At 44.2% G+C, this 18,769-nt stretch overlaps 1 protein-coding gene across 1 annotated transcript in view; it reads right to left on the reverse strand.

Annotated features, from left to right (window-relative positions):
• WDR49 (WD repeat domain 49) overlaps positions 1-18,769 on the reverse strand; it is a 144,977-nt gene that overhangs the window by 7,492 nt on the left and 118,716 nt on the right. Inside the window, exons 14-16 of the mRNA XM_068280948.1 lie at positions 14,637-14,824; positions 11,570-11,767; positions 9,244-9,416 (exon numbers count right to left, since the gene is read on the reverse strand). Coding sequence (XP_068137049.1) covers positions 9,244-9,416; positions 11,570-11,767; positions 14,637-14,824 — 559 coding nt within the window. The remainder of the gene's footprint in view (positions 1-9,243; positions 9,417-11,569; positions 11,768-14,636; positions 14,825-18,769) is intronic.

Raw genomic sequence — 18,769 nt, forward strand, 5'->3', positions numbered from 1 at the left:
AGTATATGCGTGCACAGGTAAGCCTCTGAAGGAAGTGATCTACAGTGGCATGCAAAAGTATTCGGCCCCCTTGAAGTTTTCCACATTTTGTCACATTACTGCCACAAACATGCATCAATTTTATTGGAATTCCATGTGAAAAACTATGAATAGACATGCTTATCTCATCATGTCACATGCCAATTCAGGTACAATATATATATATATATATATATATATATATATATATATATATATATATATATACAGTGGGTTGCAAAGGTATTGAAGTTTTCCACAAACATGAATCAATTTTATTGGAATTCTTCTGCATGAAAGACCAATACAAAGTGGTGTACACGTGAGAAGTGGAACGAAAATCATACATGATTCCAAACATTTTTACAAATCAATAACTGCAAAGTGGGGTGTGCGTAATTATTCAGCCCCCTTTGGTCTGAGTGCAGGTTGCCCATAGACATTGCCTGCTGAGTGCTAATGACTAAATAGAGTGCACCTGGGTGTAATCTAATGTCAGTACAAATACAGCTGTTCTGTGACGGCCTCAGAGGTTGTCTAAGAGAATATTGGGAGCAACAACACCATGAAGTCCAAAGAACACACCAGACAGGTCAGGGATAAAGTTATTGAGAAATTTAAAGCAGGCTTAGGCTACAAAAAGATTTCCAAAGCCCTGAACATCCCACGGAGCACTGTTCAAGCGATCATTCAGAAATGGAAGGAGTATGGCACAACTGTAAACCTACCAAGACAAGGCCGTCCACCTAAACTCACAGGCCGAACAAGGAGAGCGCTGATCAGAAATGCAGTCAAGAGGCCCATGTTGACTCTGGACGAGCTGCAGAGATCTACAGCTTAGGTGGGGGAATCTGTCCATAGGACAACTATTAGTCATGCACTACAAAAAGTTGGCCTTTATGGAAGAGTGGCAAGAAGAAAGCCATTGTTAACAGAAAAGCATAAGAAGTCCCATTTGCAGTTTGCCACAAGCCATGTGGGGGACACAGCAACCATGTGGAAGAAGGTGCTCTGATCAGATGAGACCAAAATGAAACTTTTTGTCCAAAATGCAAAACGCTATGTGTGGTGGAAAACTAACACTGCACATCACTCTGAACACACCATCCCTACTGTCAAATATGGTGGTGGCAGCATTATGCTTTGGGGGTGCTTTTCTTCAGCAGGGACAGGGAAGCTGGTCAGTGTTGATGGGAAGATGGATGGAGCCAAATACAGGGCAATCTTGGAACAAAACCTCTTGGAGTCTGCAAAAGACCCACTTTGCAGTTATTTATTTTAAAAAAATGTTTGTAATCATGTATGATTTTTGTTCCACTTCTCACATGTACACCACTTTGTATTGGTCTGTCACGTGGAATTCCAATAAAATTGATGCATGTTTGTGGCAGTAATGTGGAAAACTTCAAGGGGGCTGAATACTTTTGCAAGCCACTGTATACTGACATTCCTTTTTTCCCAGGACTTTGTTATCTGGATTGCCAGGTTGAGGTGAGAAGTCCAGTTTTATTTGTGACAGAAGTTGTTTACTTATATCAAGTGTTTTACAGAGCTCATTAGCAGAGCAGGGAGATCAGGACACCCTTTTCCTCAGCATCACACTTGCTATGTCAAAATTACTCTGTATACTAATTATCATGTCTGAATTATGACAGCAAAGTTATTACACTAGTAAGTAGAGTTGGCCCGAACTTCGATTTTAGGTTCGTGAACCTCGAACGCAAACTTCTGCAAAAAATCGCGTTTGAACCGCAATAGACTTCAATGGGCAGGCGAACTTTCAAAACTTCAAACATTAATTCTGCCCACAAAAGTGATGGAAAAGATGTTTCAAGGGGTCTACCACCTGGAGGGGGCATGGCTGGCTAGTGTAATGGTTAAGGGCTCTGCCTCTGACACGGGAGACCAGGGTTCAAATCTCGGCTCTGCCTGATCAGTAAGCCAGCACCTATTCAGCAGGAGACCTTGGGCAAGTCTCCCTAACACTGCTACTGCCTATAGAGCGCGTCCTAGTGGCTGTAGCTCTGAAGCTTTGAGTCCGCCAGGAGAAAAGCACAATATAAGTGTTTGTCTTTGTCTTGTCTTTTGTTTTGTCAGAGTGGGATACACAGCAAAAGTCCCGGGGAAAAATCTGGGTTTGACGCACAGCAGGGTTTTAAGGGCAGAAATGACATTGCATGCTAAATTGGAGGCCTAAAGTGCTTTAAAACATCTTGCGTGTGTGTATATATCAATCAGGTAGTGTAATTAGTGTACTGCTTGACACTGACAGACCAAACTCACTGTGTAACGCATTGCAAACAGCTGTTTGTGTAGTGACGGCCTAGCTGGACTGGTGCGAACCATGGCGAGAGTGCAGGCGATGGCGGTTTTCAAGCCCTTATGGTCGGGCTGAGGTAGCTCAATGACAGAAAAACAGTGACTGTCGAGCTGATCGAATTTGGTCTGTCCACAATGAAGCAACGACCTTATTATCTTGGGTATGCCCCTCAACACACTTATATAGCCGGTCATTGCTACATTGTGATACGCAAGCCCCTTCACCGCGGCAAGGGAACGATCAGGAAGGGCAATTGACACATGTACATGCCTTCTGTTTTGTTGTTGCAGCCGCAGTGCAGCCAGAAAAAGTAGGAAGGCATTTACACGCACCACAAAAATTATTCTAGCAGCGGCTTTAAAAATCAGGAATCCACCTGGAGTCCTGGACCCTGTTGGTGGTGGAGGCGGAGAAGGCAGTCAAGTGGCCTGCAGGGAGAGATGCTGTGTAGGGACTGACTTAGTCTTGGGGCAGGCAGTCACATGGCGTGCAGGCAGAGATGCTGTGTGTGGGGACTGAGTTAGTCTTTGGGCGGGCAGTAGCCCTCCGGGATCCATGCCTCATTCATTTTAATAAAGGTGAGGTAATGAACACTTTTTTTACCTAGGCGACTTTTCTTCTCACTGACAATGCCTCCAGCTGCGCTGAAGGTCCATTCTGACAGGGCGCTTGAGGCAGGGCAGGCCAGAAGTTGGACGGCAAATTGTGACAGCTCTGGCCACAGGTCAAGCCTGCACACCCAGTAGTCCAGGGGTTCATCGCTGCTCAGAGTGTCTACATCCACACTTAAGGCCAGGTAGTCGTTGGTGGATGGTGCCGGTTAAGGCGTTGGTGGATGGTGGATCCGGAAGGGCTTAGGTGAGGCGTTGGACTAAAGAATGTCCGCATGTCCGACATCACCATGAGATTGCTAGAGCGTACTTTACTTGCCTGCGTGGACATGGGAGGAGGAGGAAGATTACTGGCAGTGGCACCTTTATTCCGTTGTACTGTGAGATCACCCTTAAATGCACTGTAAAGCATAGTTGCCACTTGCCAGCTTGTTCTGCAATTGCTGCATCCTTTCTGCCTTCTGGTGATTTGGAAACATCTCCCCACTTTGTGCTTATACCGAGGGTCTAGTAGCATTGCCACCCAGTACAGGTCATTCCCCTTGAGTTTTTGTATATGGGGGTCCCTCAACAGGTGGGACAGCATGAAAGACGCCATCTGCACAAAGTTGGATGCAGACGTACTATCCATCTCCTCTTGCTCTTCCTCAGTGATGTCAGGTAAGTTCTCCTCCTCCCCCCAGCCATGAACAATACCACAGGAAAGGTGAGCAGCACAAGCCCCTTGCGATGCCTGCTGCAGTTGTTCTTCCGCCTCCTCCTAAAAAAAAAACACCTTTCTCATCTGACTCCTCTTCCCTACACGACTCTTCCTCCTCCTCCTCCCCCTTCTCTGTGCTGCCGCAGGTGTTGAGGAAACATCTGGTTCTGGTGATGATTGTTCCCACTCTTCCGCCTCTTCTTGTTCACGCTCCTCCACAGCTTGATCCACCACTCTACACATGGCACGCTCCAGGAAGAAAGTATATGGGATCAAGTCGCTGATGGCGCCTTCACTGAGTCTCACCAGGTTTGTCACCTCCTCAAACGGACGCATGAGCCTGCAGGCATTAAGCATGAGTGTCCAGTAATTCGGCCAGAAAAGCCCCAGCTCCCCAGAGCATGACCTTTCAATGTAGCTGTACAGATACTGGTTGACAGCTTTCTCCTGTTGTAGCAGACGGTCAAACATCAGGAGCGTTGAATTCCAGTGAGTCGGGCTATCGCAAATCAAGCGCCTCACTGGCAAGTTGTTTCCCTGCTGAATATCGGCCAAGCATGCCATGGCCGTGTAGGACCGCCTGAAATGCCCACACACCTTCCTGGACTGCTTCAGGACGTCCTGTAAGCCTGAGTACTTAGACACAAATCTTTGAATTATTAGATTTAGCACATGTGCCAGGCAGGGTACATGTGTCAACTATCCCAAACTCAAAGCCGAAATGAGGTTGCTGCCGTTGTCACACACCACGTTGCCGATCTCCAGTTGGTGCGGGGTCAGCCACTGATCTACCTGCTTGTTCAGAGCAGCCAGGAGAGCTGCTCGAGTGTGACTCTCGGCTTTGAGGCAAGACATGTCCAAGATGGCGTGACACCGTTGTACCTGGCATGCAGCATAGGCCCAGGGAGCTGGGGGTGTGTAGCTGGAGAGGAGATCACAGCACCAGTAGAGTTGAACTGCCACTCAGCCAAGGAGGAGGAGGAGGACAACAGTGAAGAGGATGTAGCAGGAGGAGAAGGAGAGAAGGTGGCAGCAGGCCTGCCTGCAAGCCATGGAGGTGTCACAACTAGGTCCGCTGCACAACCACGTACTCCCTGCTTGACCCAATGGGCTGTATAAGTAATGTACCTGCCCTGACCGTGCTTTGCAGACCAGGCATCCATGGTCAGATGGACCCTTGACCCAACTCTGTGTGTCAGAGATGACACCACTTGCCTTTTAACTTCACGGCACAGTTTGGGTATCGCCTTTTTTGAGAAATAATTGCGGCCTGATATCTTCCACTGCAGTGTCCCAATCAACACAATTTTTTTTAAGGCCTCAGAGTCCACCAGCTGGTATGGTAACAGCTGGCGAGCTAACAGTTCCACCAAGTCAGCTGTCAGATGCCGGGCAAGGGGGTGACTGGCAGAAATTGGCTTCCTCCCCTCAAAGATTTCCCTCACGGACTCCGGGCTGCTGCTGTGGGCAGAGGAGCAAGAACCGCTCAAGGTGAGAGGCGGAGTGGAGAAGGGTGGCTGTGAAGGTGCAAGGGAGAAAGCGGCTGAAGATAATGCACCTGGAGGAAGAAGAGGAGAAGGAAGATGGCTTTGCTTTTGTGTGCTGCTTTTGCTCAGGTGGTCTTCCCATTGCAGTTTGTGCTTTTTTTCGTCATGTGCCTTCGTAATGCAGTTGTTCCTACTTGGTTCCTGTCTTGGTCTTTCCACGGCTCAATTGTTGCTGGCAGAGAGCACAGATGGCATTGCTCTCATCTGAAGCAGACCCACAAAACAATTTCCACATCGCTGAGCCCTGGGATGATGGTACTTTGGTGGTGGCGCCAGCAGTGGACGTTGAAGGGCATGTTGGCTAGTTGTCCATAGGTGGCGATACATGCCGCCGGACACTGCCAGAAGCTGTTTCTGATGATGAGCCTCTCCTTGTTTCTTTCAGCAACTCGTCTCCTCCTACTCCTCTCTGACTCCCCCTCTGAACTGTTCCCCAGGTCATCATGTCTATTAGGATCCCACGTGACATCCATGGTAGTATCATCATCATCGTCATCATCATCATAAGCATCCTCCACAGCTTTGCTTGTATCAGACACCTCATAAACTGCACCAACAGCAGGTACTTCATCCTCCTTCTCACACCTTACGTTTATAGTGATGCCTAACTCAGACATATGAGGTGGTGTAACTTGCTTAGCGCCTTCATCTTGTTGTAACAATAATGGCTGTGAATCAGTTAATTCCCCACCAAATAACTCCGGCGAAGTGTCAAATGGAGCAGATGTGGTGCTTGTAGTAGCGCTGGTGGCTGCGGAAGATGAGGTGTTCTGTGTTAAATAGTCTACTATGTCCTGACAATCTTGGGAGTTAATGGCATGTGCCTTCTTCTAAGCACTGAACTTTGGTCCAGGACTGCATGAAATCACATCAGCACGACCTCAAACAGACCTGCCAGGTGGCCTGCCTCTGGCTCTGCCTCTTCCTGTTGTTTTGTCCATATTGGGGGGGGATGAAGTGAAAGGTATGCACTGACTAATACAATGTGCAGTCACACAGGTGCAGTGAAAAGGTATACAGTGACTGCTGGTAGAACAATGTGCAGTCACACAGGTGCAGTGAAAAGGTATACAGTGACTTTTGGTAGAACAATGTGCGGTCACACAGGTGCAGTGAAAGGTATGCAGTGACTGGTATTACAATACAATGTGCAGCTGTCACACAGGTGCAGTTAACAGGTATGCACGCACTGGTATATAAAACAGCGTGCAGTCACACAGGTGCAGTGAAAGGCATGCAGCGACTGGTATTATAATACAATGTGCAGCTGTCACACACACAGGTGCAGTTCAAGGGTATGCACGGACTGGTATACAAAACAGCATGCGGTCAGTCACACAAATAGGTACAGTGAAAAGGTAGGCAGTGACTGCTGGTAGAACAATGTGCGGTCACACAGGTGCAGTGAACAGGTATGCAGTGACTGGTATATAAAACTGCGTGCTGTCACGCAGGTGCAGTTCAAAGGTATGCACGGACTGGTATTACAAATGTGCAGCTGTCACACACACAGCTGCAGTGAACAGGTATGCAGTGACTGGTATTTAAAACTGTGTGCTGTTACACAGGAGCAGGTCAAAGGTATGCACGGACTGGTATTACAAATGTGCAGCTATCACACACACAGGTGAAGTGAATAGGTATGCAGTGACTGGTATATAAAACTGTGTGTTGTTACATAGGTGCAGTTCAAAGGTATGTATGGACTGGTATTACAAATGTGCAGCTGTCACACACACAGGTGAAGTGAATAGGTATGCAGTGACTGGTATATAAAACTTCGTGTTGTTACACAGGTGCAGTTCAAAGGTATGCACGGACTGGTATTACAAATGTGCAGCTGTCACACACACAGGTACAGTGAACAGGTATGCAGTGACTAGTATATAAAACAGTGTGCTGTTGCACAGATGCAGTGAAAGGTATGCATGGACTGGTATTACAAATGTGCAGCTGTAACACACACAGGTGCAGTGAACAGATATTCAGTGACTTGTATATAAAACAGCGTGCTGTAACACAGGTGCAGTGAAAGGTATGCACGGACTGGTATTACAAATGTGCAGCTGTCACACACACAGGTGCAGTGAACAGGTATGCAGTGACCAGAATATAAAACTGCGTGTTGTTACACAGGTGCAGTTCAAAGGTATGCATGGACTGGTATTACAAATGTGCAGCTGTAACACACACAGGTACAGTGAACAGGTATGCAGTGACTGGTATATAAAAATGTGTGCTGTTACACAGGTGCAGTTCATAGGTATGCACGGACTGGTATTACAAATGTGCAGCTGTCGCACACACAGGTGCAGTGAAAAGGTAGGCACTGAATGTGCTGGGCCTGGCACAGTATAGCAATTAGCAAAGGCCAGCTGCGACACACACACACACACACACACACACACACACACACACACACACACACACACACACACACACACACACACACACACACACACACACACACACACACACACATACACACACACACACACACACACACAACAAGAACATTAGCTCTCAAAAGAGCTGTTTTGGGGTGCTTTTTAGCAATAAGTATCAGCAAGGAGCAAGCTAACAAGCCGAACAAGAGCCAACTAAGCTTTCCCTAATCTCTGCAGCAACCTCTCTCCCTTCTCTCACTAACACAGCAGCACACTGAGTGAGAACATGGCCAACGCTGCTGCCTTTTATATAGGAAGGGGGACTCCAGGGGCAGTGCAGCCTGACTGGCTGCCATGTGTCTGCTGACTGTGAGGGTCAAAGTTTAGTGCAATGATGTAGTATAGGGGGCGGGTCAAACTCGCATAATATTCGCATTTGATCGCAAACGCGAACCCACGATGTTCCGTTCGGGCCATCTCTACTAGAAAAAACACATTTTTCTTGTTAATCATAATGTAACGCAATCAATACTGAAAGTTGAGAAACAAAGGACTTGGTTTAGGTTTCTGAAGGCCCATAACCACTAAACGATCTATACACAAATGATTTTGCACAATGAACAACTTTGCCCAAAATCACATAATGGGTAACGAAAAAAAATTATTTTCAACAATAGCCAATAATCATTGGCTTTGAGCGACCGCCATGTTTATCCAATCGTGGACGGTCGTTCCGATTACCATTGACCCCCGCATTAATTACGCATTAATTAAGATGAGAGGGAATATCCTGCACGCTGGTGCCCCCTGCTGGTCATATAGCCATTGTCTATATGCAACTGAAGCCCTCTCCAACGATTGGCTGACCTGCTCAGCTTCCGCTTGATTAATCACTGCAGACTAGGTGTAACGTGTGTGTGCACTTCTTATTGGCTTATAAGCAGCCTGCAGGCTTTATAAAGCAGCAGAGGACTGTTTGGGAGTTAGTATTACCCTTTGTGTGTGTTTGGTAAGTTTCAGAGCAGTTGGGGACAGGCTCTTGGGGGTGGCAGCTCCAGGGCTTGACTGCGCTCACATATGGTGTTACATGCTCATTCTGGGGCCCCGGGCAGTGAGAGTTCCCGGGGCCCCAGGCTGGCTTGTGCACCATTGTTTTTAATTTTATTGTAGATTCCCATGCAGTTTAGTTAGGAGGGGGGCAGATGAGAGGGAATATCCTGCACGCTGGTGCCCCCTGCTGGTCATATAGCCATTGTCTATATGCAACGGAAGCCCTCTCCAATGATTGGCTGACCTGCTCAACTTCCGCTTGATTAATCACTGCAGACTAGGTGTAACGTGTGTGTGCACTTCTTATTGGCTTATAAGCAGCCTGCAGGCTTTATAAAGCAGCAGAGGACTGTTTGGGAGTGAGCATTTCCCTTTGTGTGTGTTTGGTAAACCCCGCATTAATTACAGCGATCATTCAACAATGTGTTCACGCCCATCGTTTGTTCCTATGTCGGCGGTCTTTGTGGTGAGTATGTAGCTTAATAGTTTACAGTCATCCAGACAGTGAAAGAGTAATGGGCGAGAAAGTTCACAATATACATTACTCTGTAAACTATTTTTTTTATTTTTCTTCCAATCTACTTAACCAAAAACCTTGTTTTCTACATACTTGAAGGGCAAGTCGTCTTTATCTTCAGTTAGCGTATCTTGTAGCTGAACATCAGGCTCTGCTTCTTTTTCAATATGTGGAGAGGCCAAGCCATCTGCTGTTACCTCTGCACTCTCTAATTTATTATCTGCTATAAGTGGAGGGGGACATTTCTCAATTCTCCAGTGCTCTTCCTAAACAATGGATACAAGGAGAAATTAAATAAAGGAAACCTTGACCATGTTTGTATTGATTACATGTAAACAAGAGTCGCTAGTAATTCTTCAACTGGAAGGGTCAAGAACTAAGTGAGTTTTCTGCATTCTCGCACATCAATGATATGGATGTGTCCTGAGAGGCGCAGAGGTGTGATGGGATTAAAACCGAATGAGATTGATGTTACATAAAACTGGACAACATGAGCCATTAACGCTTTATAACACATTAATAACGATGAAATGCAAGCCACATCCTCATTGTAGGTGAAACAAGAAATGAAGGGAAATCTTTCCCATATGTACTTAGTCAGTGATATAAAAAAAATTAAGATTGCTTCTAACTCTTGTTTTTTTAGAGAGATTCTCCTCTGTTTCTGTAACCATAGAGATGAGTGGATACGTATAAAGGTGACTGATCGATATGGTCAACCGATAGATCCCTCTCTGATTATTATCTATCAAACCCTTCCACACACTGTACACAGACTGCTCTCATCTTTCTGCTCCTTCCTGTTTTGTCGATCCCGAGTCCTGGGGCGCTTGTGTGAAGGTATGCTGTAGAGGACAAATACTAGGGTTTCCCATGGCACATACTTTACTTGACCACTAGAGGCCTCTGGTATTTTGCCTCTAGCATTTATTATGTCACACAGGCATTCGGGAGTGAGGAAAGAGGAAGGAGCAGTCAGTGGGGAGAGAAGAGACTGGAGCCACGCCATGGACAGGTGAGAGTAGCTTCGTCACTTATCGAATGCCACTACCAATGCGCTCCTGACCTGTCACTGATTAACTAAAATTTTTCAGACTCCGTGATTGACTGAATCAACCGATTTCAGCTAAAAATCAGTCAACCAGGCATCATTTGCAGCATCAATTTGTAGAAGATTTGATCAAATTATTTAAAATGCTAGATATCAATGCAAAAAGTTGATAAGTTTATGGCCACCTTAAGAAGAAAACATTTTGTTATAAGGTTAAAACAATTAAGCCAGATTTGCCTGGCAGCAGAAGCCAGAGTAAACATCTAAGATCTCCTCAGGCCATGTGGAAAAATTGTACCTGTTGCTCTTTATGCATTTTCCTTTAATATTCCAGTTACAGAGACAGTCATAACTATTTAGAACTTGTATTATCAGCATACGATACCCAGTATAAGATTTTCAGGATACCTCACATGCCTACCTGTCAATTTCAAAAGTGACAGCTTTATGGATGAGGTAGATCCTAATGCAAGTAAGGTATGGTCCAGTGTTAGTCGTGGAGCAGATTTGCCAACATCAAAAACAACAAATGTTGATTCAGGTTATAGCTTTAATGACTAACAGTGCATAGTTTTCTTGTAAGCTTTTCAAACTTTAATTTTTTTCTTCAGGTATGATACAGAACTGGATCAGAACTGTACCATAATGGTCCCGTTCTGTATCATGATGATCTAGTTCTGGATCAACACACGGTGGAGAGGCGCCCAAGAGTATTAAAAAGCTGAATATAAAAACAACTTGAGGTGGCTTACCTCAGACAAGAATTAACTTACGGTACACTAAGAAAAATAATAAAGATATATATCATGCCTGAAGAAGAAACTTAAAGTTTTTTAATGCTTGCAAGAAAACTACAGTTAGTTATTAAGTGTATTACCTAAATCAACATTTGTTGGTTTGATGTCATCAGATTAGGGGGATCTTATAGTGGATTACTGCTTCCCTATCTGGAAGTGAGGCTGTACAGTATACAGTCTCACTTCCTCAGCTAGCTGCTATCACAAACACAGCCTTTACTCTTTACTGAGGGTGTACCAGAGAGCATGCCTGAACTTCTGAGCCAGGTAATCCATTCAAACAACAAGATTCATTGAGGCTCAACAGCGACACATTAGTGACAGTAGCCAGTGTTGTGCAGTACCTGTTTGCTACCTGTTTGTTGCTATGCAAACCTCTATATGTTTGCTTTAACCTCTTGCCCTATGTATGGTGCAACCAGGAGGAAAAAAACAATTTCTTTTCTTAACTAGGTGTCATTACATTATTTTTAAAGTTAATGTGTAAGATGCAAAGAGACCAGCCCACCTAATAGGAAAAGCTTCCTTACATTTGTCAACTTTTTTTTATAAGGGTTAAAAATGTGTTTACCTGTCCAAATACTCCAACTGGATTCCCATATACATCGCTGAGACATATGGTGCAATCTGCTGACGAGGAAATGACCAGGAGACACTGATTGTGTGTGCAGGTTTCAATGTGCGTAACACAATCACTGTGAGGCTGGAATGATGTAACCAAGGGAGGAAGCTCCATACACTTGTCCTCACTATAATCAGTGCAGTATTCCTATTACACATAACATGAAACACCATACACAATGATTAGCTACAAAATAATGAGCTTCTTTCAGATCAGAGTGAGACTGCTTTATTTTAGCAACCCAAAATTTGCTAGATAATATAAAACCAATTGACATAATGCTAACCCAGAATAGTCTTAATACCAAAGCCCTAGAAGTTACATGCTTGCATATACTGTACATGCTGTACATGCACACACACACACCTTATTCCAATCTGCCCTCGGTGAGAAGTGACATCAGAGGCTTATCTAGAGGGGTGTAGGTATGGCTCATGCCATGGGCATCACAGCACCATGGGCGCCAAGCTGCTCCTGTGCTGTGTCCCATTCCTCCCCCTGTGCTGTGCCCCCATGCCTGCTCCCATGCCTCCACATCACTCAGATCTCAAATCAGATTAATAATTATTATCTGGGGAACATGGCTACTTAATTTATATATGTAGGGTGCACTTGGCTTAGTGTTAGAAAACAGAACAGAGAGGGAATAAGAAGTAACTCCGGAAAAGCAACTTCAGCAATATCTAGAGACAAAAAACACAGGAAATCATAACACATGTATGCGAGAAAGGATGCTGTTTTTAGAGTGGGAGGGGGCTCTGATGGGGGGAAGGTGGGGGGGCGTATTTTCAGTGTGTGCCATAGGCTCTATATTACCCAGGTACGCCCCTGAGTGACATCATTGTCATATAAGGTACAAACTGCTTCAGTGTCGATTAGCATTGACTTCAATGACTGTGTGACCCCCTGAAAGTTGAATATTCGTCCTTGTTGTATGGAACAGCATCCAGAACGAACACAGGCCTATTTCTTATAACAAGATGGCCATCAACTGATGCTTCAAGGACTTGGCAAAGTTTACCAAATGTCCCTTTTAAAATAGCAGCTATATATGTAAATTCAGCACAGCACTGTTCTGTGGTTTCTTTCCAAGTTAGGCATTAGCACATAACAGAACAAAAGTATATGTAACAATGCTTCCCAACCATTCAGACCATGTGTCACACAAAAATGAGATAACTATTAAATAAAATAATATGAAAAATTGCAATTCAACTATCATGATGTCATTTCAAAGCTGTTAAAATATTGTATTCCCACTGTCAGTTCCTGCAATGGGGCCTAGTAATCTATGAGTTATCATCTATCAACAGAAAATCATTTCAAGATGTATTGCACTTAAGATATATCTAATTCACTTTTTCTCCTGCATTTTCTCCTAGGTGATATGTTCACGCCTTGTCAACAAAATGCCTTTTCAACTCCCACCAAACAAAAAAATACTGAACTGCAGAGTGATGAAACGTTATTTTAAAGAGAAGATGGAAAAATATCTCCTAGGAGAAAAATTAGGAGACAAAGTTAATTGCATATGGGCCTAGATACTTTTTCTAAGTTTTCTCCTGCATGATATTTTCACACGTTGGGCTATATGCAATTCACTTTTTCTCCAAAGTTTTCTCCTAGGTGATAATTTTTAATCTGTTGTTAAAGTGACTTTTCAGCATTTTGAAATTAAAAAAGTACCAAAAGTAGTAGAAAAAAAAGTGCTATTTAACTAAAATTTAGCATTTTCTTGCTTGCTGGGGATTCAAAAGGAATTTTATTGATAAAGAGTAAAAATATATATCTTGGAGAAAACTAAGGAGAAAATGGGAATTGCATATGGGCCGTTATCAGTAAAATGCTTTTTAACCAAATAATACAATACTTTGATAAATATACAAATCATTTTGACAATACTTTTTCAGCTACTCTTTGGTACTTTTTCAATTGTAGAATGCTGACAAGTTATTTTAACTAAAAAATGAAAAATTATCTCCTAAGAGAAAACTTAGGAGACAAAATAGTGTATAATTATAAGTAAAAGATTGTTTGCAATTGTTTGTTATTCAAATTGTGATTTTATATTTAAAACTGAGAGCAGGGGCGTAACTAGGCCCCACCGGGCCCCCCTGCAGAATTTCTGAGCGGGCCCCCCCCTCCCCGGGGCCCGCTCGGGGCCACTTTGAGGGGTTGGAGAGGACGAAGCATGAGGGGAAAGCCATGGCCACATTCGGCAGGGAGGAGGGACATCCCCCCCTCACCTCGGGGCTTTCCCCTCTGCGCTCCCCTCCAGCTTAAATTAGAGTTTGGGCAGCGGCGGGCAGTGGCAGGCAGCAGACAGATAGCAGACAGATACATACCTTCCGTGCGCTTTAGCGTGCGGTCCTCTCTCTAGTCTCTGACGTGACTTACTGTTTATACAGGAAGTCGCGTCAGAGACTAGAGAGAGGTACACACGCTGGTGCGCACGGAAGGTATGTATCTGTCCGCTGCTGCCCAGACTCTAATTTAAAGTGGAGGGGAGCGCAGAGTGGAGAGCCCCGAGGTGAGGGGGGGGATGTCCCTCCTCCCTGCCAAATGTGGCCATGGCTTTCCCCTCATGCTGCGTCCCCTCCAACCCCCACAAAACGGCCCCGAGCGGGGGAGCAGGGGCTGCAGGCCCTATAGTTACGCCAGTGACTGAGAGTTAAGTGTACAATTGACTAGTTAAGTGTTCTAAATAGGGAATTTTCCCATGATTAGTGTCATCATCTTAGATGTTTGCAGTAGCATTACTGAGTTCCCTTATACTTTAAGCAGATTCTGAACAACATGCGACTATTTCACAGGCATCTTAGACTTATTTGTTGTGCTAAGTTTTAAATGGTTCTAGAAAAACACATTTGAGGGATCAAAAACAAGGGCATGAGCAAATCAGGTTTTCAATACGCTAATGAACTATAAGCATTCTGGTGATTACTAATTGTATTTGTTTCTATAATTGGAAAGTCAGACTTAACTTTTAATGCTCAAAGCAGGCAGCTCACATTACCTGAATGTTCCAAACTTTAATCCACCCATCAAGATCTCCAGTTACAAGGAAATTGTTTGTTCTATCAACAGCCATCACTATAAAGCTTGCACCTTCATGAGCAATAAACTCTGCCATTAACTGGTTTCTAAATATATTCCAGAATCTAACATAGCCGGATCCGCCACAAGACACCAAGTTTGCCCCACCTGAAACAAAGGAGAAGTTCTGAGATTAAAGTGCAAACATAACTAAACCAACTAAACTGGTGGTTTACATTTATGTCATGTCATAAATTTGTCTCTGTTTTGAGATCAAAGAGGTTAAAGGAGAACTGAAGGGAGAGGGATATGGAGGCTGCCATATTTATTTCCTTTTAAGCAATGCCAGTGGCCTGGCTATCGTGCTGCTCCTCTGCCTCTAATACTTTTAGCCACAGCCCCTGAACAAGCATATGAAGATCAGGTGTTTCTGACATTATTGTAAGATCTGACAAGATTAGCTGCATGCTTGTTTCTGGTGTTATTCAGACTCTACTTCAGAGACATAGATCAGCAGGGCTGCCAGGCAACTGGTATAGTTTAAAAGGAAATAAATATGGCAGCCTCCATATTCTTCTCACTTCAGTTGCCCTTTAAGAAGATGACAAACTATGCAGATTAGTTAATGTTTTAAAGTGGATGTGAGATGAAAAACTAACTATGACAAGTAACTTGTCTATATATCTTCTCTAAAGTTTAGATAGTTTACACAGCAAATCTAACTGCAAACAGCTTCAATAGTTTCATGTTTATTTATTCCTGTGATACAATGACAGCGGCCATGTTTTGTTTGTCACATTACACACAGGCAAGCTGTAACTGTCTCCAGCCCTCAGCTCACTTCCCTCTCCTGCTCCCTCCTCCTCTCTGACTCTGAAATCTCTGGCTAGTAACCTTCTCCTCCTACTGCCCAGACTAAGCTCCCATAAGCCCTTGCTACATGGAGTGCCAAGGCACTTTGAGCTGTGGGTGAGGTTTGTTTAGTTTATAGGGAATTAGAGTATTAAAACAAAATAAATAAGTATTTGGCTTGAGGAATGCCCTATAAACTATATGTAAGGAACACAATTATGCAATGAGTAAAAGTTTATCTCGGATCCACTTTAAAGGACAAATGTATATTGAAGCTATCAAAAACAGACTTGGCAATATACTATTCTTTGAGAAACTGAGGGCCCGTATGAATGATAATATGAAAAAGTTCTATAAAATCTGGGATCCTTTAATTAATTACTTGTTAAGCCCTGAACAAATTACAATGGTATGCAACCAATGATCTCCCTTAGGTAGCCTCCCATGAACACATCCATATTATACAAAGAGGATCAGCTTGAACGACCCTCGTCTCTGTATTCTCTTGTCTCTCCATTCAAACCTTCTCCTCTGTCTTTCTCTACCTACTTCTCTCCTTTTCATTCCTGAGTTCTTCTCTTCTCTCAATCCGACTCCCTCCCAATGTGGATATAGCGATGGGTTGCATCACAATGGATGCACCAACTTACATCTGTTGAAGGTTTTTGAGTTGTAATTTACCATGCACCCCCCTTATCTTAAGAGCCTCTTCATTGCACTTAGTACTCCGCCAAACGTGAGTTTGGCTCCTCATGGTTAACAAGCAGGCCTGACCTTGCTGGAGGACAGGCCCTTTGCCCAAGAGTACTAAACACGTCGGTAAAGGTGGTCTCCATCTGGCCAAGTGTGGTTAACCTCCTTGCCGGTTATCCCGAGCTCAGCTCGGGGTAACCTGCGCAGGAGGATATCTCAGGCCCCGCTGGGCCGATTTGCATAATTTTTTTTTGTTACAAGCAGCTAGCACTTTGCTAGCTGCTTGTAACTTCCGATCGCCGCCGCTCGCCGCCGATCCGCCGCAATCCGCCGCGCCGAGTCGCTCCCCCCCGCCCCAGAGCCCTGCGCTGCCTGGCCAATCAGTGCCAGGCAGCGTTGAGGGGCGGATCGGGATTCCCTATGACGTCCCGACGTCCATGACGTCGGTGACGTCATCCCGCCCCGTCGCCATGGCGACCGGGGAAGCCCTGCAGGAAATCCCGTTCTCAACGGGATTCCCTGCATACTCTGATCGCCGAAGGCGATCGGAGTGGGTGGGGGGATGCCGCCGCTTAGCGGCTATCATGTAGCGAGCCCTTGGCTCGCTACATGATTTAAAAAAAAAAAAAATTTTAAATGTGCGGCGCTGCCTCCTTGCCGGATTTTTTAGACCGGCAAGGAGGTTAATGTAGGATGGCAGACTCCCTTTCTGTCACTTTTCTAGAGTTCCCCCTGTTAAATGTCCAGTGTTTTAAATTTCTGGTATGGATTAATACTAAGGTGCTGGGAACTAATAATATATTCAATAAGATTTTTCGTTATTTCTTCATTGTTTGAACATTTTAGATGGTATGGTATTTTACTACAATGTAGGATTTGATATCAGAATGGTTTGTTCATAAATAAGCTTGGTACCTTTCAATGCCGCTGTGTTTGCACTTACTTGTAGCTAATGTTGTGTTGTACAATTGTTTCCTTTTACTACAAAACTTTTAATAAAAATTATTGAAAAAAAAAAAAGGGACAAATGTATTGAGAGGGATATGGAGGCTGCCATATTTAACCCCTTCCCCGACCGTCTAACGCCAATAGGTGTTGGGAAGGTGGCAGCCCCAGGACCGCCTAACGCCGTAATGAGTCAAGTCCTGGGGCAAGGTTTTACAGGGGATCACGTGCGCCTATGTGTCTATGCGTCTCATCAGCCTAATAGTGGCAATCGCTAGGAGACTGTTAGATGGTGAAACCGCTGTCTGTTTGCATTGTACAGAGCTGCGATCTACTACAGCGCTGTACTGCGGACAGCCGTGTCACTCAGCTGTCTCCTAGAGAGGCTCCAATCGTGATCCCCTCTCATAGGCTGATGCCTATGAGAGAGGATCGCCCTGATTGGCTGGCGGAGGGAGGGAGGGGTATAACAAAAATAAATAAAAAATAGAGAAATTTATTTAAAAAAAATACAAACAAATAAATAAAAAATAAACAAACATGCCAGCAGTGATCAGAGCCCACCAACAGAAAGCTCTGTTGGTGGGCAGAAAAGGGGGTTGATCACTTGCATGCTAAGTAGTATGGCTCTGCAGTGAGCTATTAAAGCTGCAGAGCACTAAATTGTAAAAAAATAGCCTGGTCACTAGGGGGGTGTAAGCCTATGGTCCTGAACTGGTTAAGCAATACCAGTTGCCTGGCTATCCTCCTGATCCTCTGCCTCTAATACTTTTAGCCATAGACCCTGAACAAGCATGCAGCAGATCATGCATTTCTGAAATCATTGTCAGATCTGAAAAGATTAGCTGCACGCTTGTTACTGGTGAGATTCAGACACTACTGCAGCCACATAGATCAAGAAGGCTGACAGGTATTGTTTAAAAGGAATAATTATGGCAACCTCCATATTCTTCTCACTTCAGTTGTCCTTTAACCATTTAGCAAATGTGCATTTTAATTAGTTGTTTTCTTCTATGGAACAGTTGTTCACTTGAAAGTGAAAAGCACATATTCATTTTATTTTGATACATTACACTAGCTGTACATTTCTCACATAAAATGATAGTTCATATTTATACCTCAATGTTTATTTATACCACAGTGACACATTTATTCTGCAAGTAGGAGGGATCCTACAGTTTTATGGGCGTGCTGGCTCTGCATAGACACATTTGGAAGTGATCACTCACTCCAATCTTATTAACGGCTTTCATAGTGAAAATTGCAGAGCTTCAGAGCAGTGATCAAGAACACTGAGTAAACACAGGCATGTCTGCGTAATGCAGCTTGTTAAATTACTGTGCATGAAATATGTATAAATCATTTGTGGTTGTGAAAGTGAGATGCAATTTAAATAAAATCCCGCTAAGCAGCCTGTTTTCCTAAAATGGCCAAGGGACTTGTAAAAAAATTAGATTGAATAGAAGTTCTAAGTTTGGCCATTCTTCCTCTTCCCTATGTCACAGCTGAGAAAATCTGAACCAGGGAAAGCAATACAAGCTTTTAGTGTTTTTCTTTGTGGTAGCCGGCTGCATGGTTTAGTGGAGAGAACTGGCACATATGTATAATATCTGAATGGTATCA

Source organism: Hyperolius riggenbachi, chromosome 4 (genome assembly GCF_040937935.1).
Source record: "Hyperolius riggenbachi isolate aHypRig1 chromosome 4, aHypRig1.pri, whole genome shotgun sequence".
NCBI classification, from domain to species: Eukaryota; Metazoa; Chordata; class Amphibia; order Anura; family Hyperoliidae; genus Hyperolius; species Hyperolius riggenbachi.